The sequence below is a fragment of the Scardinius erythrophthalmus genome (assembly GCF_964197995.2).
Source record: "Scardinius erythrophthalmus genome assembly, chromosome: 14".
NCBI classification, from domain to species: domain Eukaryota; kingdom Metazoa; phylum Chordata; class Actinopteri; order Cypriniformes; family Leuciscidae; genus Scardinius; species Scardinius erythrophthalmus.
This window is the reverse complement of record NC_138234.1, coordinates 25,375,029-25,394,113: the sequence shown is the minus strand read 5'-3', so window position 1 is coordinate 25,394,113 and position 19,085 is coordinate 25,375,029. Positions and strand designations below refer to the sequence as shown.

Here is a 19,085-nt window from a genome sequence, read left to right as displayed (position 1 = left end):
TTCCCATACCGAGCAGCTGACTGCCCTCCATGTCGTGGACTACAGTTCCAGCTGGCGGTGGCCAACACTTTGCAGCCGTGTTTATAAAAATCACACATTATCAGAGCGCTTGTTATCACCACGCTCTGCCTGCTGCTCCCTGTAGTGTGATCAGAATCCCAGACCCTGCACCCAACACCACTCCTCAGCACACACACACACACAGGTCTGATTGAAACATTACTCCCCACGCAGTGCTGATTCAAACCTCTCCTATCACCAAGACCCTCTTTCCCAAATTCCCAAAGTTTTCATTCTGCAGTGCTAATCATTTTAACTTCAGAGATGTTAAAGCAGAACATGACGGTGATTAGTGAACCCACCACCGACTGGAAGACGGAACGGGCAACTCCAAGAAACCCCTTCGGATGACCTGATGGGCTTTTAGATTGTAGGCTAAGGTCAAATTCTTGATAACTGATGCTGACTAATAGCAAGCTTAATATCTAGTGATGTCAACTTATTGTATTTAATATAATGTGATAAATAAGTGTTTTTTGGGACATATATGTATACACGCACATTGAATATTTTGCTCTGAGGTGTCTAAATAAAGCTTCAAAATACATATTTATTATACATATACAACATTCTAGGAATACAGTCGGAACATGATATCATAAAGTGTTACAGCTTGAAAAATAACACAGCATGATGTTTAAATACAATGCTGTTGAGCAGATATTCAAGGGTGTTTTTTTTAAATGTAGGCTAATGGGCAGAGCATCAATGAGATTTCTTGAGCATAACTGCCTTTTGCTTAAAAAATAAATAAATAAATAAATAAATAAATAAATATATAAAAATGTTTGATATTTGAAAAGAGAATTCAGCAGCATGGAAGAGCATGAATCATTTAGCAAGTTTGATTGTTTTCCAGACAAGAAAAAAAAGAACTGACAAGACCCAGGATGGGTTTTTGCCATATTTTATAAAAAGAATAGAGATGGATTATTTGGCAAAATTGGAAAGCTGTCTCCCATGCGATTAGGCCAACGGCTCCAAATTTCAGAACTGCCCCATTCTCTCTCTCTCTCTCTTTTCATCCCTTTCCCTTCAGCACACTCTCTCCCCACTCACCGACTGTCTGCTTCCTGGATCTTGCACTATTTGCCCATAGGCAAAATGTAAGTGGTTGCTCTTGCAAAAATGAAGGAAAGAATATAGATGGATTAGATGGAGAGATCAAACATATAGACATACATATAGACAGACAGAGACTGGAAAAAAAACTGACATAGACGGGAAAATATTGACATATAAAAATTGGATGGATACATGGACAGATGGACAGATAGACAGACGACAGATAGATAGATAGATAGATAGATAGATAGATAGATAGATAGATAGATAGATAGATAGATAGATAGATAGATAGATAGATAGATAGATAGATAGATAGATAGATAGATAGATAGATAGATAGATAGATAGATAGATAGATAGACAGATAGACAGATAGATAGACAGATAGACAGATAGATAGATAGACAGATAGATAGATACTAGACAGACAGACAGACAGACAGACAGACAGACAGACAGACAGACAGACAGACAGATAGATAGATAGATAGATAGATAGATAGATAGATAGATAGATAGATAGATAGATAGATAGATAGATAGATAGATAGATAGATAGATAGATAGATAGATAGATAGATAGATAGATAGATAGACAGACAGACAGACAGACAGACAGACAGACAGACAGACAGACAGACAGACAGACAGACAGACAGACAGACAGACAGACAGACAGACAGACAGACAGACAGACAGACAGACAGACAGACAGACAGACAGACAGACAGACAGACAGACAGACAGACAGACAGACAGATAGATAGATAGATAGATAGATAGATAGATAGATAGATCATTGACTGGCAGCTGTTTAAGACGGTGTTAACCAATGGTTGCTGCTGGATTTGATGATTTGCAAAAGTGTTCATCAGGATTAACGCTGTCCAGCCGTCTCTTATAAGAGCAAAAGGCCGGCGGTCCCACTTCTGTTTCTAAACAAACCGTTATTCCTCCCCAGTACCTACCACACTCAGATTTACTGGCGTATTCGGCTTTGGCACAGGGTGGTTGTGCAGGGTTTCCAACATGTCGTTCAAGTCATCTTCCTGTGAGGAAAAAAAAAAAAGGCTAATATGAAAAACAAACAAACAAGAAAAATGCACAACTAAATGAGCCCCAAAAAAAAAAAAAACGCAAACTGCAAAGAGATTCTATGATTTAAGTATTCCTACAGCAGTCTACGGAAGAGAAATATATCTGACTGACACACATTTAACGAGCGATCCTGAGGTTAAGAGACGGTAAGCTAGGCTGCGGCAGACGCTTATTATTCTGGGGATGATTTATGGCAAACATTGGCTGTTCGTAATTAACCAAAGGTCCTTGCTCAGAGCGGGCGGCTTTAAGAAGCCATTGGAGAAAAGCTTTGCCACAAAACAGGCCTCAGGATTACAACGCTGAGCTTTTACGAGCTTTTATGACAAGAGTGCAATTTACCCTCTCAAACTTGCTGTAGAATAGCGATGCTGCTGCTGTTAAAACAAAGTCTGACATCGAATAGTTAGGCACATATTTAGATATGCCCTTTCCATGTAAGCAAGTTCCCAGATTAGCTATGTGGCCAGAGCTTGCAGCGTATATGGCCGTGTGTATGTACATATGTGTGTGCGGGGGTGTGTGAGCTGCTGTCACGAGAGCCTGGATGCTCACACGCATGGTCAGTAACACAGCCTGAGGAAACACTTCATTTACCCTCGCCATAAACCTTCATCGCTCTTGTCCTTCCTCGTCAGTCAACACTGCCTCACGCGGAACGGAACGCCAAAAGTCAACCCGATCATGCTTGCTTGCTCAAAGAATTCATTTACGCGTGAGTTTAGTTTTTGTTGGACAATTTGTAAGGGAGAAAATGAGTAAAATGTCGAAAAAAGACTGCCAAAAACATGGTCAAAATAATCTGATTATTGTTAAAAAATATAATCATCAACAAAAAATAATCAGTCGCATTCAATGCAAATGAAATTTGTAAAACCACTGTGCACAACAAATTAATACATTTATTAGTGTATACATTTCTGCATTGAATTAAATGCAACAAATTACTTGAGAATAGTTAGTATTTGTGAATATAACAGTATTTGTTCACGTTTCATAAAGAAGACCCATTACGGAAACTGTTGCATTTAATGCACATTTTGGTGTAAACCATTTGTAAAACTGTTCTTATGTTAACTGTAGCATTGTGAAAACAATTTTAATTTAAAATTTATGAGTAACTCTTTCATGAAAACATTATTAAATAAATTGCTGCATTTACTGCAAATTTCTGTGCAAATTCGTAAAAATGTTCTTATATAAATGGTCGCATTTAATGCAAATTTCTGTCTAAATTGTACATAAAAACAACTTTCATTTAAAATGTATGTGTAAATCTTTCATGAAATCATTCTTACATAAATTGCTGCATTTAGTGCAAATTTCTGTGCAAATCATTCAGAAAAACATTCTTATATAAATTGTCGCATTTAATGCAAATTTGTCTAAATTGTACATAAAACAACTTTCATTTAAAATGTATACGTAAAATTTTCATGAAACCATTCTTACATAAATTTCTGCATTTACTGCAAATTTCTGTGCAAATTCGTAAAGATGTTCTTATATAAATTGTCATATTTAATGCAAATTTCTGTCTAAATTGTACATAAAAACTATTTAAAATGTATGAGTAAATCTTTCATAAAACCATTCTTACATAAATTGTTGCATTTAGAGCAAATGTCTGTGCAAATCATTTGTAAAAACGGTTCTTACATAAATTGTTGCATTTACTGCAGAAATAGTACATAATTTTTCACATAAAATTGTCACACAAAATGAAAATTTGTGTACATACTTCCTAAAACTATTCTTGCCTAAATTCTCGCATTTAATGCAAATTTCTACGCAAATTGTTCGTAAAATCATTTTGAAATAAATTGTTGCACTGATGAACAATACGCTATATGTACTGCTTAAAAATATTTTCTTACTTTTGTTTGTGTTTGCATTATGTGTACTGTGCTTATTTGTATTAAGAACTTATTTGTACAGGCAGCACCTTTTTCCCCCCAAAAGTAAACATTCTGAATTGCATCCATTCAATCTGTGAAGCCAAAGGTCTTTGAAAGTTGCACTAAATAAGAAAATCTGCTAAATGCCTTAAATTGTAAAAAAGTATGTACTTTACATAATGAACAACATGGAATTTGGAGAATGAGGAGAAACTCTTTTCTTTGGGGTTTAAAAAAGAAAAAGAAAAAAAAGGATACTTTTGTTAGTGCAATGGGTCGATGACACAGAGCATCTTATGGCTTAATTCCTGACCCCTGTGAGTCCCAGTGTACTTAGCCCATGATTTGTTTGTGTAGCGGAGGCTTGGTCTTCTTCACTTCTCTTTCAGCGGCTCCGTTACACATAACTGAATGATAAGGGACTGATAGAGAAACGCTGAGCACTTCAGTTACTCGCTGGCTCCACACAAACTCTGTATTTCATTTGATGTTAGCTTAATATTTTCATCCCCTTTTCCTAATTCAAACTTTTCTTCGTCTCCTACTGCTGTGAAACTTTCAGAAAGGGAGAAAAAAAAAACAAAACAAAAAAACGATTTGGCACAGTGTATTTCCTGACAATTTGTTTTCCCGTATATCATAAGGACTGACTTCCTGTTCGATGCTCGGTCTGTTAAATGTCAACAACACTGCAAAGCAAAGCGCAACCAACCAACTGTGCCTGTTTCGCTGAGATGGATTATAGATGACGTTTTTCTTTCTCCTTTGTCTTTGCACAAAAAAAAAAAAAACCACTCAAGTTTTGCTTTGCAGTGGCACTTTTGGCTCACAAGCTGGATGGCAGGAACGTGGGTAATTTTGATGCTGTTTGTGACATTAGCAGTTTGCTCAATAGGGGGGCCGGCTAGGCGCAATCAGCCACATGAAAAAGCGGCCTCACAGAGGAAATTTTTTTTTACAGTTACAAATGTTTACAGTTCAGCATTACTAAACTTTCAGATACTGTTTGATCTGTTTACATTCTGAAATTTTAACGAGAGACTGTAGACATCTCTTTACTTACATAAGATATATATATATATATATATATATATAAAATGACATTTAATGTGTTTTTATGTAAATATTTCATAAAACCATTCTTATGTATTAAAATTTTGCTAACTTTTTTCCCTTACCTTTTTGCTCAAGTCTTCCCTTAACTTATCTAATGTTTCGATATGTTTTAAAAAGTTTGCCAGTTTAATTCAACTGCATTAAGATAATGTGTAAATTTGTTCATTAAACCATTCTCAAATTATCATATTTAATGTGAATTTCATAAAGTTGCAGTGAAGTTTCATTTTTCTCATTTGAAGACAAGTTGACGACTTTGTGTTTTAAAGTAAGTCTGTAGTTAAAAATATGCATTAAATGCGAATTCATATATCAACTTTTTTGATGAACAATTTTCCATAAATTATCAGCTTTAATGCGTACATTCCTGCGTATTGTTATAGTGTTAAAGTTGGAGATTTCCCTTAACTTACCTGGTGTTTTGATAAGTAGTCTGCAAAGGTATTTAGCAGCTTATAGTAAATCTCAAACCATGGGAGATAGCTGTCAAAAAAAGAAGGAAAAACATAACATTACACAAATATTACAGAATACTATACGAGAAAAAGCTATAAACATCACTGTAGCCCCAATCAAAAGTGCATATCTAATTTTCAGAAATCAGCCGATTCTTCCTCACCTTCACTTTTAACCTGGCAGGCTTTACTACATGTCTACACCAGACGCGATAAAGCGACCGTTTCAAATCCATTTGTTCTTCGTGTCAGAAGCGTGAGGAGTACAAGTACGTCAGAAATAGAACGGGGAATCAGTTTATGTCAGGGATTTGTCGCGTTGTGCCGCGTCTAGTGTAGACAGCATCACAGATTTGAATGGGTTCTTAGAACACAATATGCAAAAAGTGCTACTCGGGTATAAAGTCAGTATCTCGGTTCTTTTTGGATGGGGGATAGATCAACTTGAAAAAAATCATAAGAGGCCAAGGCACTCAGCCTTTAATCATTTAGAAAAAATATATAGAAAGCATTTATTTATTCATGACTATAACATTTTAAAACATATACCAATGCATAGCGGCTAAAACGCCCTCATCAGGGTGTGATAACATAACACACTCAGAGTCCTTTAACTGCAAACAATTAGTGGCATGACATAGCACACCTGATAAGGATTTTCTCTAGGGAAAATTTAAATCTTAAACAATATTGAGTCAAATTCAATGTAGTCCCAACACTCCAGTGATCTATGACATCAAAATATAATTAGTGCCGTCAAATCGATTAATCATATCTATCATGAAACTGTATATATGTTTATGCGTGTAAATAAATATATATATAAATATATACAGTGCTATGCATAAGTTTAGACACCCATGCTAAAGTTGACTAAAAAGAGGAATAAAAAAATTAAGGACAACACACACACACACACACACACACACACAGACTTCCTTTAGCATTTTCAGCTAAAGTGAACCTTATCATCACATTCTTGGTACTCGCTGACACTTGCATTTTAAACATTCCAACCACGGAGCGGGCTAAATAAAAGTATTTGGTTTCTTCAACAAAAACATGACTGGACCACTGTAGCCTGTAATAAACCAGGGATGGGATGGTTTACAAGCATGTTGCGCCCAGATGCACAACCTGAACCTCATTGTCATACATTAAGTCACTACATATGTCACTACTCTCCTTTTTTTTTTTTCTTCTTCTTCTTCAAAATTAATTCCCCAGCATTTAAAAAAAAAAAATTCACACCTTATCAATGTGTATTAACTAATCACACAATGACTAGCCAAGAGTATCTGCAACATTGTGTGTGTTGCAGCCTGACAGAATCTTGGCAAAGTTGACAGGCCTTTAAAGATGGAACGCGGCCAATGTGTTGTTTTGGCTTGAAGGTTGCAAGAACACACACACCATTTATTTTGTTATGCAATCTAGTGAAAAAAATGCGGCCTGCTAGCGGGCTCTGACTTTTCCTTTACCGGTATGTGGGTGTGATTACAACATGCATTTCGACTCGGTCTGAAATCTCACACTTAACCAAGAGCGATTACATCAGCTATTCTTTTCTAACGAAGAGCTTTGACTTTTGTTTGTCGCTACTGCTTGATTGCTTTAATTGGCTACAATGTAGGTAAAGAAGAAGTTTGAATTAATGGATGACTTGGGAATGCGGTACTTTTGGAAGAAGAAAAAGCAAAAAAGGTTTCATATCATCTGATCTCAGCTGACCCACAGAGCACGCAGTGACTTGATTAGATTTTCTTTTTTCCCTTTTTATCCTTCCATGGGTCAGTGAGCTCTCCAGCAGACTGGAATTAACAGACAACAAAAAACACAACTAAGTGTATCTAATGCAAATTTTCATATTGCCGAATGCGTAGAAAGGGGCCAGTTGCACGTTGTTCCCAGGGACGTGCGCTCAAGCGTGAGAGTTTCAAGTCTGGGTGACCATTAACCTAAAACAATCATCTCTTAACATGCCAATATTTTGACGTGCATGACAATGTTCGCAAACCAGGTCACACTATTCTAAATTAAATGTGTCTATGCAAATCGCAGACGGGCGAGAAAAATGATCCATGGCCTGGATTGCGGTGTGTTTTGATTAGCATGACGCGTTGTTTGAAAGATCGTAATTGACCGACACCTTGCTCAAGCTGCATTGCACAACAAAGAAAAAAAATCATTATCTCTCTCTTGCTCACTCTTTGTTTAAAATGTGAGGCTCCTGGATGCTAATCCTTCATTTTTCACATGTGAAGGGGATTTAAACGGGAGCCTATCCTTGTCAGAAAAGCACGACAGGCCTGGGAGAACACAAACACTCATTATACTCTTAAATGAGAGCATGTAAATCTTTTGTATTAAAGTCAAATAAATCACTGCTCCATAAGCAGCAGACTTGCGTTTATGAAGATATCCAGGGAGGAATACCTTTCACAAAATTCTGGGTTCAATTTTTATTTTCAGTCATTAAGCAGAAGCACTCCATTTAACTTTTTTTTTGTTTTGTTTTTTAAATAGGCTGAGGGGAGCACGGCACCCCAGCCCAATCTCTTCACAGCTAGTAAGTAAAAATGTGTTTGTATTCGGCAAATCCTCTGATAAAGGAACATTCATCATGCTGAACTGTGCTGAGACGAGCCAATCTCAACGGCCCTTTTAGGTTCTCTAGCGCCGTGTGTACTTGGAGAGTAAACCAACTTATCTGTGGCTTACTGGCAATCCCTAACAAACTCGAGCTCCTTGCTTCCATAGCCAGAAGCATCAGATAAGCTTGAGCAAATGGTTTGATAGCTGGAAAAAAGAGAGACAGAAACTGACCACCAATGAATGAGAGAATGTGTAGGTCATGACACGGTTAGAAAAGATGAATTTGTATTTTCAAGAATTAAGTGTGAGCTACTTAAGTACTTCTACTGAGCTGAAACTTAAATAAAACCCTGCAACTGCACTGTAAAACATTATATGATTAATAAGTTATTTCCACATATACATTTTTTTACATTACTTTAGCTCATCAAAATAAGTTGAGCAGTTTTTATAAGTTATACAAGATTCAACTCGTTTTTTTAAAGTCAGTTTAATGTAATTTAAGTTGAAATGTACTTACAAATTTAAGGCAGCAACTTTTTTTTTACAGTTTGCTAGACAAAGGTTATTTTAAAAAAAAATAAAGAAATATATATATATATATATATATATATATATATATTTATTTATTTATTTTTTTTTGTAGAAAAACTAAATAAAATATGAAATATTCTGTACTATTTCTAGTTAAAGGGGGAAAGTTTTCAATTTAACTTCTGAAAACAAATTACTTCCATTATTAATTAATAACAATAAACAATATTTTTACTGATTTAGAACAATCTCACTAGTGGTCTCAGACTTTAGAATACTTCTATAAATCAATCTAAACTCATTTTATGCATTTATGAAGTTTTACACTGCATGCATGGTCTTTGGTTTGTCTTGTACGCCTGTACGATCTAATCGGCCCTTAAATCAACAAGCGTCCTAAATCATCAGAGGTATTTAGGAGCTTTAAAATCAAGTCAGCTTGCACCTTGTATCCTTCCCAGGATGAGATATGATTACACCCTGACTTTTCCTGAGTTTTATGTTCAGCTAAGGAAAAGAAATATCCCTAAATGACTACTAACTGAAGAAAACTTCTGCCGTCTGAGGAAGACGCCAAGTCGGGTCCCAGCCATCAAATAAAACCGGCGAGAGAGAGAGAGAGAGAGAGAGAGGGTCTATTTCATCTGGGGTCTAGCAGATGTCCGAAGGCTATGTGCTCAGAGTGTCCGAGAGCCGAATGGGCAGAGAGGGTGGGGTCAAACGGAACGCTTGTGTTTTTGAAGTGGTTTGGCCCCAAGGAACCCTGGCCTATTTGGCCTGGGCTAAACCTGCAAAGCTACAAAGGGCTGTCCACATAAAACTGTCCCTCTCATTAGGGAACTTCCTTGTGTAAGCTTAGGTGACAATTTTATGGTCCCAGCACTTCAACAATCACAAGGACACAAACTGTTTTAATTACTTTTCTTTTATATTCTGGTGGAGAGTGTAAATGTGTGTGAATAAGAAAAAGTGTTACCTTACAAAAATCTAAAATTGTATATTCGAAACAATTATTTATATATCAGTTTATATAAAAAGTCCAATGTATACATATTCATAGTACACAGTATATCTATATCTATATATCTATATCTATATATATATATACACACACACATACACACACACACACACATATATAGTTAGATATACTGTATACATACATATACATATACACACACGTAAGTCTGTACTGTATAGACTGTAAGACTGTACGTCAATACATATACATAGTTTCAAATGTTATATATAAAACATTTGAAACTATCTAAATAAAATCTAAATAAAAGGGGGTAGAAAAACAAAACTTTCTTTAGGTCTTCTGTTACGTTTCCCCAAGTTCTTTCCAAATAGAAGACAAACAAAAGAAGTCTTGGGTCTTAATGAAAAAAAAATGAACAAAACGTTCAAATCCATTTCTTATTATGAATGAAGGAAGCCATGCAAACTACTCAGAATGCATAATGAATTTTATACATCATATGTCAAATGAATTAGCATGTAAAACTCAGTGAAAGGGACAGGGGAGACTCTTGCTAATTGGCAGCAGGGCTTTATGCATAATTATTGGTGAACCGTCTCCGGCATGCCTCTGTGCCTGAATAACGAGTGGAGAGAGAGAAACACACACACACACACACACACACAAAACAAAGGCCATCCTGGCTGGGACGGGAGGAGGAGAGATCTCGACAGCAGCTCATCATGACGATGATATACCTGCAATTGTCCATCAATACCGTGTAGACGGAGAGGGAAAAAATGTGATATGTCCCAGTTGAGCTGCTCTGAATTACTAAATGACTTTGTATTATTAAATACACTGGTTTAGCGTTTATGTAACAGTAACAGTCTTCTATCTGCTGCTTTCCATTCTCCATGGAACGGTTCAGACTGAAAATATGAAAGCATATTATGATCTAAAAATACCATATTTTTATCCGTGTTTATTATTATTTCATAAAAGTGAATTATTGTTGGTTTCAATAATATAATTCATCTGGAATTGGTTTCCCTTAAACAGGAAAATGGACAAATGGAATTTTTCAAGAAATGGCCTAATGAATCGATAGGCTACATCAAACTATAAATCCATAATATATTATTAATAATAAAAACAGACAGCAAATGGTCAAAATTCAAATAACTAATTATGCACTTTAAAAGTTTAAAAAGTGCATGATTAAACACACAATCCGTTCTGACATTAGTAATGATAATCTCTTACCTGAGCAAACAGATGCAGACCCTGCAGCCGGACGTCAGCCGACAGAAACCGAACCTCTGCTTGCTCTCAATGTCTGTGAGCACAAACGTGAAGTTCTGGCCCACCTGAGTCTGGGACACTCTTCAGTCCACCACAAAGAGAGGGGAAAAAAAGTTTGACATTAATCTTTTATCAAACTGTTCACTGGTCCGAGTATTAACCAGTGACTGTAACTTTTAGCGTTATCATTATCATAAAAAAAGAGCAAAATTCACTCATATCTGATGTAAAATATCAGAAAAGCTATCAATAAAAACTCACATTAACAAAAACTTGCTGTAAACATTCTCCATGCATTCACTAATTTAATTTCCATTTGACAGCAGAAAGATTGTATCACATTTAAGGTTGTAAGATCTAAACAAATGGTGATTGTGTAGTTTATCTCCACTAGATGGCAGCAAGAAAGCTTCAGCTGGAAGGAAGTGAACTCACACAGCACATCAACCATACAACGGCACTTTCCATTTTTCATTTCCAAGAGCAAACAAGCCAACACACACACAGTGCTGTTTATTCAGGTGACGTGTCTAACATCATGCCAGTTAGGAGAGACATGCAAACACATTGTCTACTGGGGGGCGGAGATCTTAATTTCTATTAAGGCGTTTTATTTCTCCGGACCTCTAAGTGAAGGGTCTGACATTAGAGACCAGTACAACGGGAACCAAAGGAGGTGTGCGGCTCCTCCCTGGGAGTCATTTACGACAGCCTCTTAAACATGTTTGAATGAGTGTTGTATAAACAAACATCCTAATTTTTCCCAATTCACACATCGATTGGTTTCTTTTCTGGAAGCATGAGGGATGTCCTACCTTTCTACGTCAAATGGGAAACAGAACTTAGGCACTGTCTGCAGGACCTCCTGAAAAGAAACAAAAAGAGACATTATGCGTCATTCAAATCATGTCAGTTAATTTAAGGATAAGCCTTAATTATTGACTTAATGATAATGACATGACACGATATGATAAAGAGGATTATGTGACAAACAGAGATCTTGCCAGGGTGTTGCTATGAGGTTGCTAATGTGTTCTGAGTGTTTTAGTGCAATGCTAAAAGGTTGCATATTCATGTCTCCATGATATTCTGGTGCTCAGATACGGCTCTAATGTATGTCTAAAGAATTTTTCGCCAGTCTGCAAGGCGAAAATCATAAGAGCAATTGATTAGAAAAGTAAAAACACATTTTCTTAACAAACTGCATGGTTTGGAGTGCACAGTGTTAATCAAATGAAACGGCTTAATTTGAAATAGATATTCTTTAAGCAGAACATTAACTGGCAAACAAATGTATTTACGTTTTTAGCGCATTGTTAAATGGTTGCTTGGTGGCTGCGTATTGTCTCAAGTCAAAAGAGCCCAACTCCACGTTTCTGCGATATTCAGCTCCCTAGATACGGTTCTAATGTAAGTCTAGGGGACTTTTTTCCTGTTTTATTTCTTTTGTCTGCCAGACGAAAATCATGAGTTCAATTGATTTGAAAAGTGAAATCACATCACTTTTCTCAAACATACTCCTATAGGTGTAAATCAGTTTCAAATAACTATTCATTAAGCAGAACAGTAGCTGGGAAACAAATGAGCAAACGAATGGATTTAAAGGGAAACGACACCAAGCTGACGTAAAGGGGAGGGCGTTCAGAGGCTAAAATAATTAGCGGCCATTAGCTCATTGATCGTTTCGCTTGAGGTGTGGGGACGACGGAGTTGACGGCAGATTGTTGGAACAATGGCTGAGCAGCACTAGGGGTTCAGAGGAGGTGTGGAAAGGATAGGAGAGGAGGGGGGGGGGCGAAAGTAGGCCCAGCCTTTGGGGCTTTACCTTCCCGCACAGCCCCAGAGGGAGAGTCCTAGCACCAGCAGCATATGGATTTCCATAGCCATATGGGTTAGCCACGTCTGGCCAGTCCTGCACTGTAGACTAGCCATGGGGAACTGCCAGTGATCCCCTGCTCAAAGTATAACAAGCTGCGACCATTCAGATGAATGGTGCCGATGTTTTTTGGGGCAGCTGGGTAGTTCAAAAGCGGCTTCCATACCCGTACCTGCACTTTTAAACAAAATTAATCGTGCAACGTGCATGTATGTGCGCCAGCCTGCGAGGGTGTCTGTTTTTATTTGCGTATATATATGCATATGCGGCGCGGATGATGACTGGTTGCTGTTCTCGGTGGGAGGCGGTGGTGCTGATGGGGGAAGACAGAGTGAGAGAGTTAGTATGTGATACAGAGAGCGGCGAGGAGATTGAAGGCTCTGGCAGGCGAGAGAGGAACGTTGGCAGCGGCAGAAACATCCTCGCCGTGTCGTGGCGCGGCGGATGACTGTACGGCACTAAAGCTGTCACGCGAACGCAAGCCTGATGCTGCCGTATGTGACTGCTACTATCATTAACTCCTATAGGCGCTTCCCCCGAGTGTTTATGCCAAGCTGCGCCACGCTTTCGCAGAAGTGTATGCAAACGGATGCAACACAAATAAAATTGTCTCCTTCGCAGATGCAGAAGTTGTCGCCGGTCCCACACTGGCCTGCTTGACGCCAGTCAATGCTGGTCCCTGCTGTCAATCTGAGCTGTTAGACAGGAACTAGCGAATAAAATTCATACTGGATATTATATTCAGACTAGACGAAAGACAATATTTTAGATGACATGCAGCTGAATGAATGCATTCATAATGCCATGTCAATAGAAACAATCTAAAGAATTAAATAAACACGAAAAAAGCCATGATTAAGACCACAGAAACTCCAAAGCTTGCGTCTTTTTAACTCCTTTCATTAAATGTCAACATGAAATGGCATTTGCAACAATTTTTACGTTCTAATTGTGACAGTTTGTAAAAAAAAATATATATATATATATATATAATAATAATAATTCATAGGGAGAACTTGATAAGTGGTCTCGATATAATAGATGCTAAGAGCGAAAAAAAAGATTTTTGTTTTTGTCCATTCAATGAGAGTCAATGGGGTCCAAAATATCATCATATTTATTCAGCATGCTCTGCAAGTCATTCAGGTTTGGAACGAAGTAAATTATGACAAAATGTCAGTTTTTCGGTTGTGGTGAAACATTACAAAGATATTTATTTGAACTCAAAGTAGCAGAAATGTGCATTAAAGTAAATTCTGATTGTATATTTACTTCAAGTGATTTTCGAACCCATTCATATCCATTAAACCTGAGCCACTTGGCTTCCGGCATCCGAGTGAAATATTCTCACGATTCTCCACAAGGTTTTAGTAGATCTAAATCTCTGTACGCATGTGCATTACACACCTCTTTCTCTCAGAGTTTTATTACTATTCATCCAGGTGATCGGGGGACTACACCAAAGCGTGCTCTGGGAGGAGAGTCAGATCGTGTGAAGAGGTGGAACGTGAGTTGCTATCGTTCCTGTTGTTTGGTTGTACTGTTTTCCCCTTTCTCTGCCTCTCTCCCAACCATTTTCCCAAGACAAAAGAATATAAAACAGCTAATGCATTTACAACTCACTGGAGGAGGCAGGGTGAACTCTGCAGGCTGCATTATTTATTTACTGTTGAGACAGGGATATCACTCAATGAGACAGCAGTCTCCATTCCCCCCTGGTCCCAATGCGGAGGCCTACAATCACAGCTTCTCTATCACTATCTCTCTCTCTCTCTCCTCCACCAGCAGCATTTATTACCGCCCCACGCTACCGGGAGACACTACCGCTCCCTCCCTGAACTCCCTGCAGAGGAAGGGAGCTTCTGCTGGGCTGGATGGAAGCAGAAGATCCACCACTGGCATCAGCATCAGCAGATATCAGGGGGCTTCTGCATAATGACAACGTTCACACCTCAGGACAAAACTGCCCGATTCCGATGGAAAGGGTGCTCGAAATAGTGGAACCACAACTCAGACGCAATCAGTGTCAAGTAGTTGAGGATAGGGAAACATTTGACTATAAGGGTGCTTTCAAAGCAGCAATTACTACAAACATGTTGTAGTTAGACTGAGGTGTTAAAAAAAGCACAAAAAAAGCAATTTCAATGTATTTCTAAATATGTATTTGGCCAGGATAGGGTTTAAAAAGCCAGATTCGTTATGATTTTTGTGTATAACACTGTCATTAAAAAAAAATTAAAAAAATTGCGCATTTGCGAAACTTACCGATTAACTATTTTTGATAATTGCGACATTTCTCGTAACTGCAACTTTTTCTCATTATTGTAACTATTTCTTAATTGCAACTTAAATTTAGATAATTGTGACATTATTTTAAACAATTTTGGACAACTGCGACTATTTTGAACGACAATTGCAACATTCTTTTTATTGCCACTGCTACTTTATTAATTATAACCATTTCACATAATGCAAATTTCTCATAATTGCAACTATATTTCTCATAATTGTAACATCTGCAACTATTAAAATTATTGCAACTGTCTTTTGAACTGCAACTACTTCTCAACTTTATTTCTTGTAATTGCAATTTTTATGTAAATGCAAATTTATCTATCAATTGCAACTTTTTGACACAACTGCAAATGTATTTCTTATTTTAAACTTTCTCGGCCAATTCAGTTTTATTTTTTTACTCAGAAATGGGCTTCTATAAAAAAACAGATCTGTGTCACATCTGTAAGGAGAAAAAGAAATCAGATTCGGGCCACATTCAGCTGCAGCGTGAACGTAGCCAATGTTACTAGGTGATGTGAACGTTAGAGTTGAATATTTAGATGGCAACAGTAAGACCAGAATGGGAGGGAGGGAGGGAGGGAGGGAGGGAGGGAGAAAAAGAAAAGGGAGAGAGAGAAAGATGTTGTGAGTGGGAACTAAGCGGTGCACCGGATGAGCGAGTGAAAAGCATTTCTTCATTCTGTCAATACTGGGATGAAGGAGGGAGGGGGTGCGAGAGATATGTGGTGAGAAATAGAGGGAGAAAGAAAAGGAGAGAAAGAGGCAGAAGGAAGGTAAGGGAGAGAAAGCATGAGAACTGAGATATATAGACAGACAGGCAGGCAGACAGACCGACAGACGAAGATAGGAGAGAAAAGAGAGATAAGGTGGGAGAAAGACAGGAATAGAGAGCGAGAGAGAGACAGCAAACTCCCCCTTTCTCTTTCCAAGCTGGTGGGATTCCTCCCCAGGGGTTTCTGTCTTTAAACCTCCATGCTCTTTAAAAATTCTGCCAGCCAGCAGGTCTACACGGCGCTATGGAACTGTCTCCAGCAGGGGAGAAGTGTGTGATTGTGTGTGTGTGTGTGTGTGTGTGTGTCTGAGGAAAGAGAGAAAGAGACAGAGACTGGCAGAGCCACCATGCTGACGGCACCGAGAGATCCCAGTGACAGGTTCAAACCCAATCTCCCCACAGGTCAGTGTTCACTGTACCCCCAAACCCCAATTAAGTCCTGCTTTTTCTTTCTCCATATCCCTCTCTCTCTGGGTGTCAGAAAATGAGCCATAACACATGCAGCACCCCGTGGTTATGATGACGAAAATGCTACTGGGTCCAAAATCAAATGAGTCTACTACTACAATTACTACATTTTCTTAAGGAAACGTGAGCGCTACTCGCCTGTGCAAAGCTCGCCGTCACGATGCTAGAATATTGGTGGTGGTTGCTATGCTGTTGCTAAGGTGTGGTTTCATAGCGTTACATGGTTGTTAGGGTGTTCTGGGTGGTTGCTAGGCGCTCGCTTACTGATATAAACCTTAAGTAGCCACGCCCCTTTTTAACACTGTGCTTGTTGTGTTGTCTTCTGGTTTGTATTCCCACAGCATGAAGGTAAGATCTTACAGACTTATGATTGAACTGCTCGTTTTAAAATATTCCCGGTTTATGACATTTATAATGACATCTGCTTCAAACGTTACAATCTCATTCTCTACAATAAGTAAATCCACTTCACCAGCTAATTACTCTTCGACAGCGATGCCATAGAAATATACAGAGCTACCGCAAAAACTAAAGTTCAAAAATCTAATTCTGCGGTCTAAATATGGCTCTGGTCCCTCCAACAATGTAAATTCTCCTGCAATATGAAAATAGTGTTCTCAATCACAACAGAAAAATAAGAAAAGCAATCATCATAATACTCGTAACTGCAAATGGTTCCCATAAATGCTATTTTATCTAACAATTACGACTATTTCTCAATAAATGCGAAGGTTTCTCATGCATATTTTTTGAAATATTATTTAGTCTAGCCTATAAAAAACTACATGGCTAAGGAAAGAACATTAAGGTCAACTGTAACTACTTTTTATCAATGTTTTATCTCACAGCGTAACTTTACTTCTTGGAACTGCAACAGTTTCTCATGAATGCTACTTTATCTAACAAATGCAACATAATCTCATAACTGCGGCTTAATTTCTTGCATTTCTTGTCAAATTTGCTACAATTCCTTGCAAATGTTTAGCAAAATTACGAATTACAAAATGTCTTTTTTGGTTTGGCCTTTAAAAGCATCATGGCTAAGCAATAGCCTAACCATTAATTAAAATTTTAAGCTTCAAATCAGATTCATTTTAAAATCAACTTCATTTATATTGCCAACATAATGATATTAAATAAAAAATTTAAATGAATGATACCTGATATTAGATCAGCACATAAAGTCATGTCCATCCATGACATGGTCATGCAGGTTTGAAGTGCTGTAGCTTAAAGCATATATTCTCTAATAGAACCGGCGCCTGATGCAACGGCACATCAATGGGGATAAAATAATCGTCTGCCTTCTCTGGACCCTCAAATCTCCAACCAAGATTCCTTTCATTACGTTTTAATCGTATGCTGCTGGCTTGCCGCTTTTGACCCTGCACTACGCACCTTTAATAAGTGCCGACTTCGCCCCTGGATCGAGGCAAAGTGCTAAAGGGGTAGCTCTTCCAGAGTTTCAAATTGACACAGGGCATTACATTTTCACTTGAAACGAGCCAAACAGAGCGGGAGGTGGTTGATTTCTCTTCTTTAGCCCTCGTCTTCCTTTCTTTTTTGCGGCTTCTTGCGCTGACCCTTAGGTGGTAAAAAGCTAATATTCGGTGTGCTGGCACAGAGGTTATTTCTTTCCCGCGCAAACACGCCGTCTGTCTGAGACTGCTTAAGGAAATGTAGCAGGTGATGTATTGATCCTCTGCCCACTTCAAGAACTGACAAGTGCGTGACAGGACCGCTGGGAGGAGACACGGGGCAGTGTGGATACGCAACCTTCACGCTAACCACCCCAAGCCTTCCAACACCAGCTTCACTAGGCCTGTGGTCACTGGAAACCAGAGTTTTATAGTGCTACGCATGAGAAAAGGGTTTCTGAAAAAAACAAAAACTGGCCCTCGAGACAAAAAATTTAGAATGTAAATAATGGTGTAAAATTGTTTTAATTCCGAATTTTCCAAATTAATATAGAGATTCAATCAAATTTAGCTCATTAGCCAAGTTTGCACGATCAATAAGCTACTACACGTTTGCTAGGTGGTTTCCAGGGTGTTCTGAAGTGGTTTTTAGATGGTTCAAAGGGAAAAGAGCCCACCCACAAGTATCTATTATATTCAGGCTGCTAATACAGTGTACAAACAACAAGGTTTCGCTTAATTTCAAAAGCAAACGCAGACGGATAGATTTTCCAAAACACTCTGCGATGAATATATTAATGTGACGGGTAAGCGTTTTTTGTTCTTAAGAATACACAACTGATATTCTACTGGGCCAAGCTGAGATTCAGCTACATATGCCCGAGAACCACAGAGCCAGAAACATCATTAATTGAGTGCCAAGTGGCCTGGGGGATTTTCTGCGTTTAAGCTGTCAACTCCCATTGGACCACGCGATCGCTCGCTCACTCACACTCGCTCTCTCTCTCTTTCTCTCAGCTGTGGCTAGAAGCTACATCAAGCGTGTTGAGTCTCTGAGAAACGCAACCACCACCCCCTCATGCTCTCTCTCTCCGTCTATCTCTTCCTCCACCAAACCAGGACATCCTGCACTTTGGGCCAACGACAAGTGTTTCCTTCCTCGA

The 19,085-nt window shown here is 38.3% G+C and overlaps 1 protein-coding gene across 5 annotated transcripts in view; it reads right to left on the bottom strand.

Annotated features, from left to right (window-relative positions):
* dennd1b (DENN/MADD domain containing 1B) overlaps positions 1 to 19,085 on the bottom strand; it is a 93,852-nt gene that overhangs the window by 45,661 nt on the left and 29,106 nt on the right. For all 5 annotated transcript variants that reach the window (XM_081385274.1, XM_081385275.1, XM_081385276.1 and 2 more), the window contains 4 exons: positions 11,906 to 11,955; positions 11,052 to 11,171; positions 5,654 to 5,723; positions 2,097 to 2,177 (listed from right to left, as the gene is read on the bottom strand). In XM_081385274.1, the coding sequence (XP_081241400.1) occupies positions 2,097 to 2,177; positions 5,654 to 5,723; positions 11,052 to 11,171; positions 11,906 to 11,955 (321 nt within the window). The remainder of the gene's footprint in view (positions 1 to 2,096; positions 2,178 to 5,653; positions 5,724 to 11,051; positions 11,172 to 11,905; positions 11,956 to 19,085) is intronic.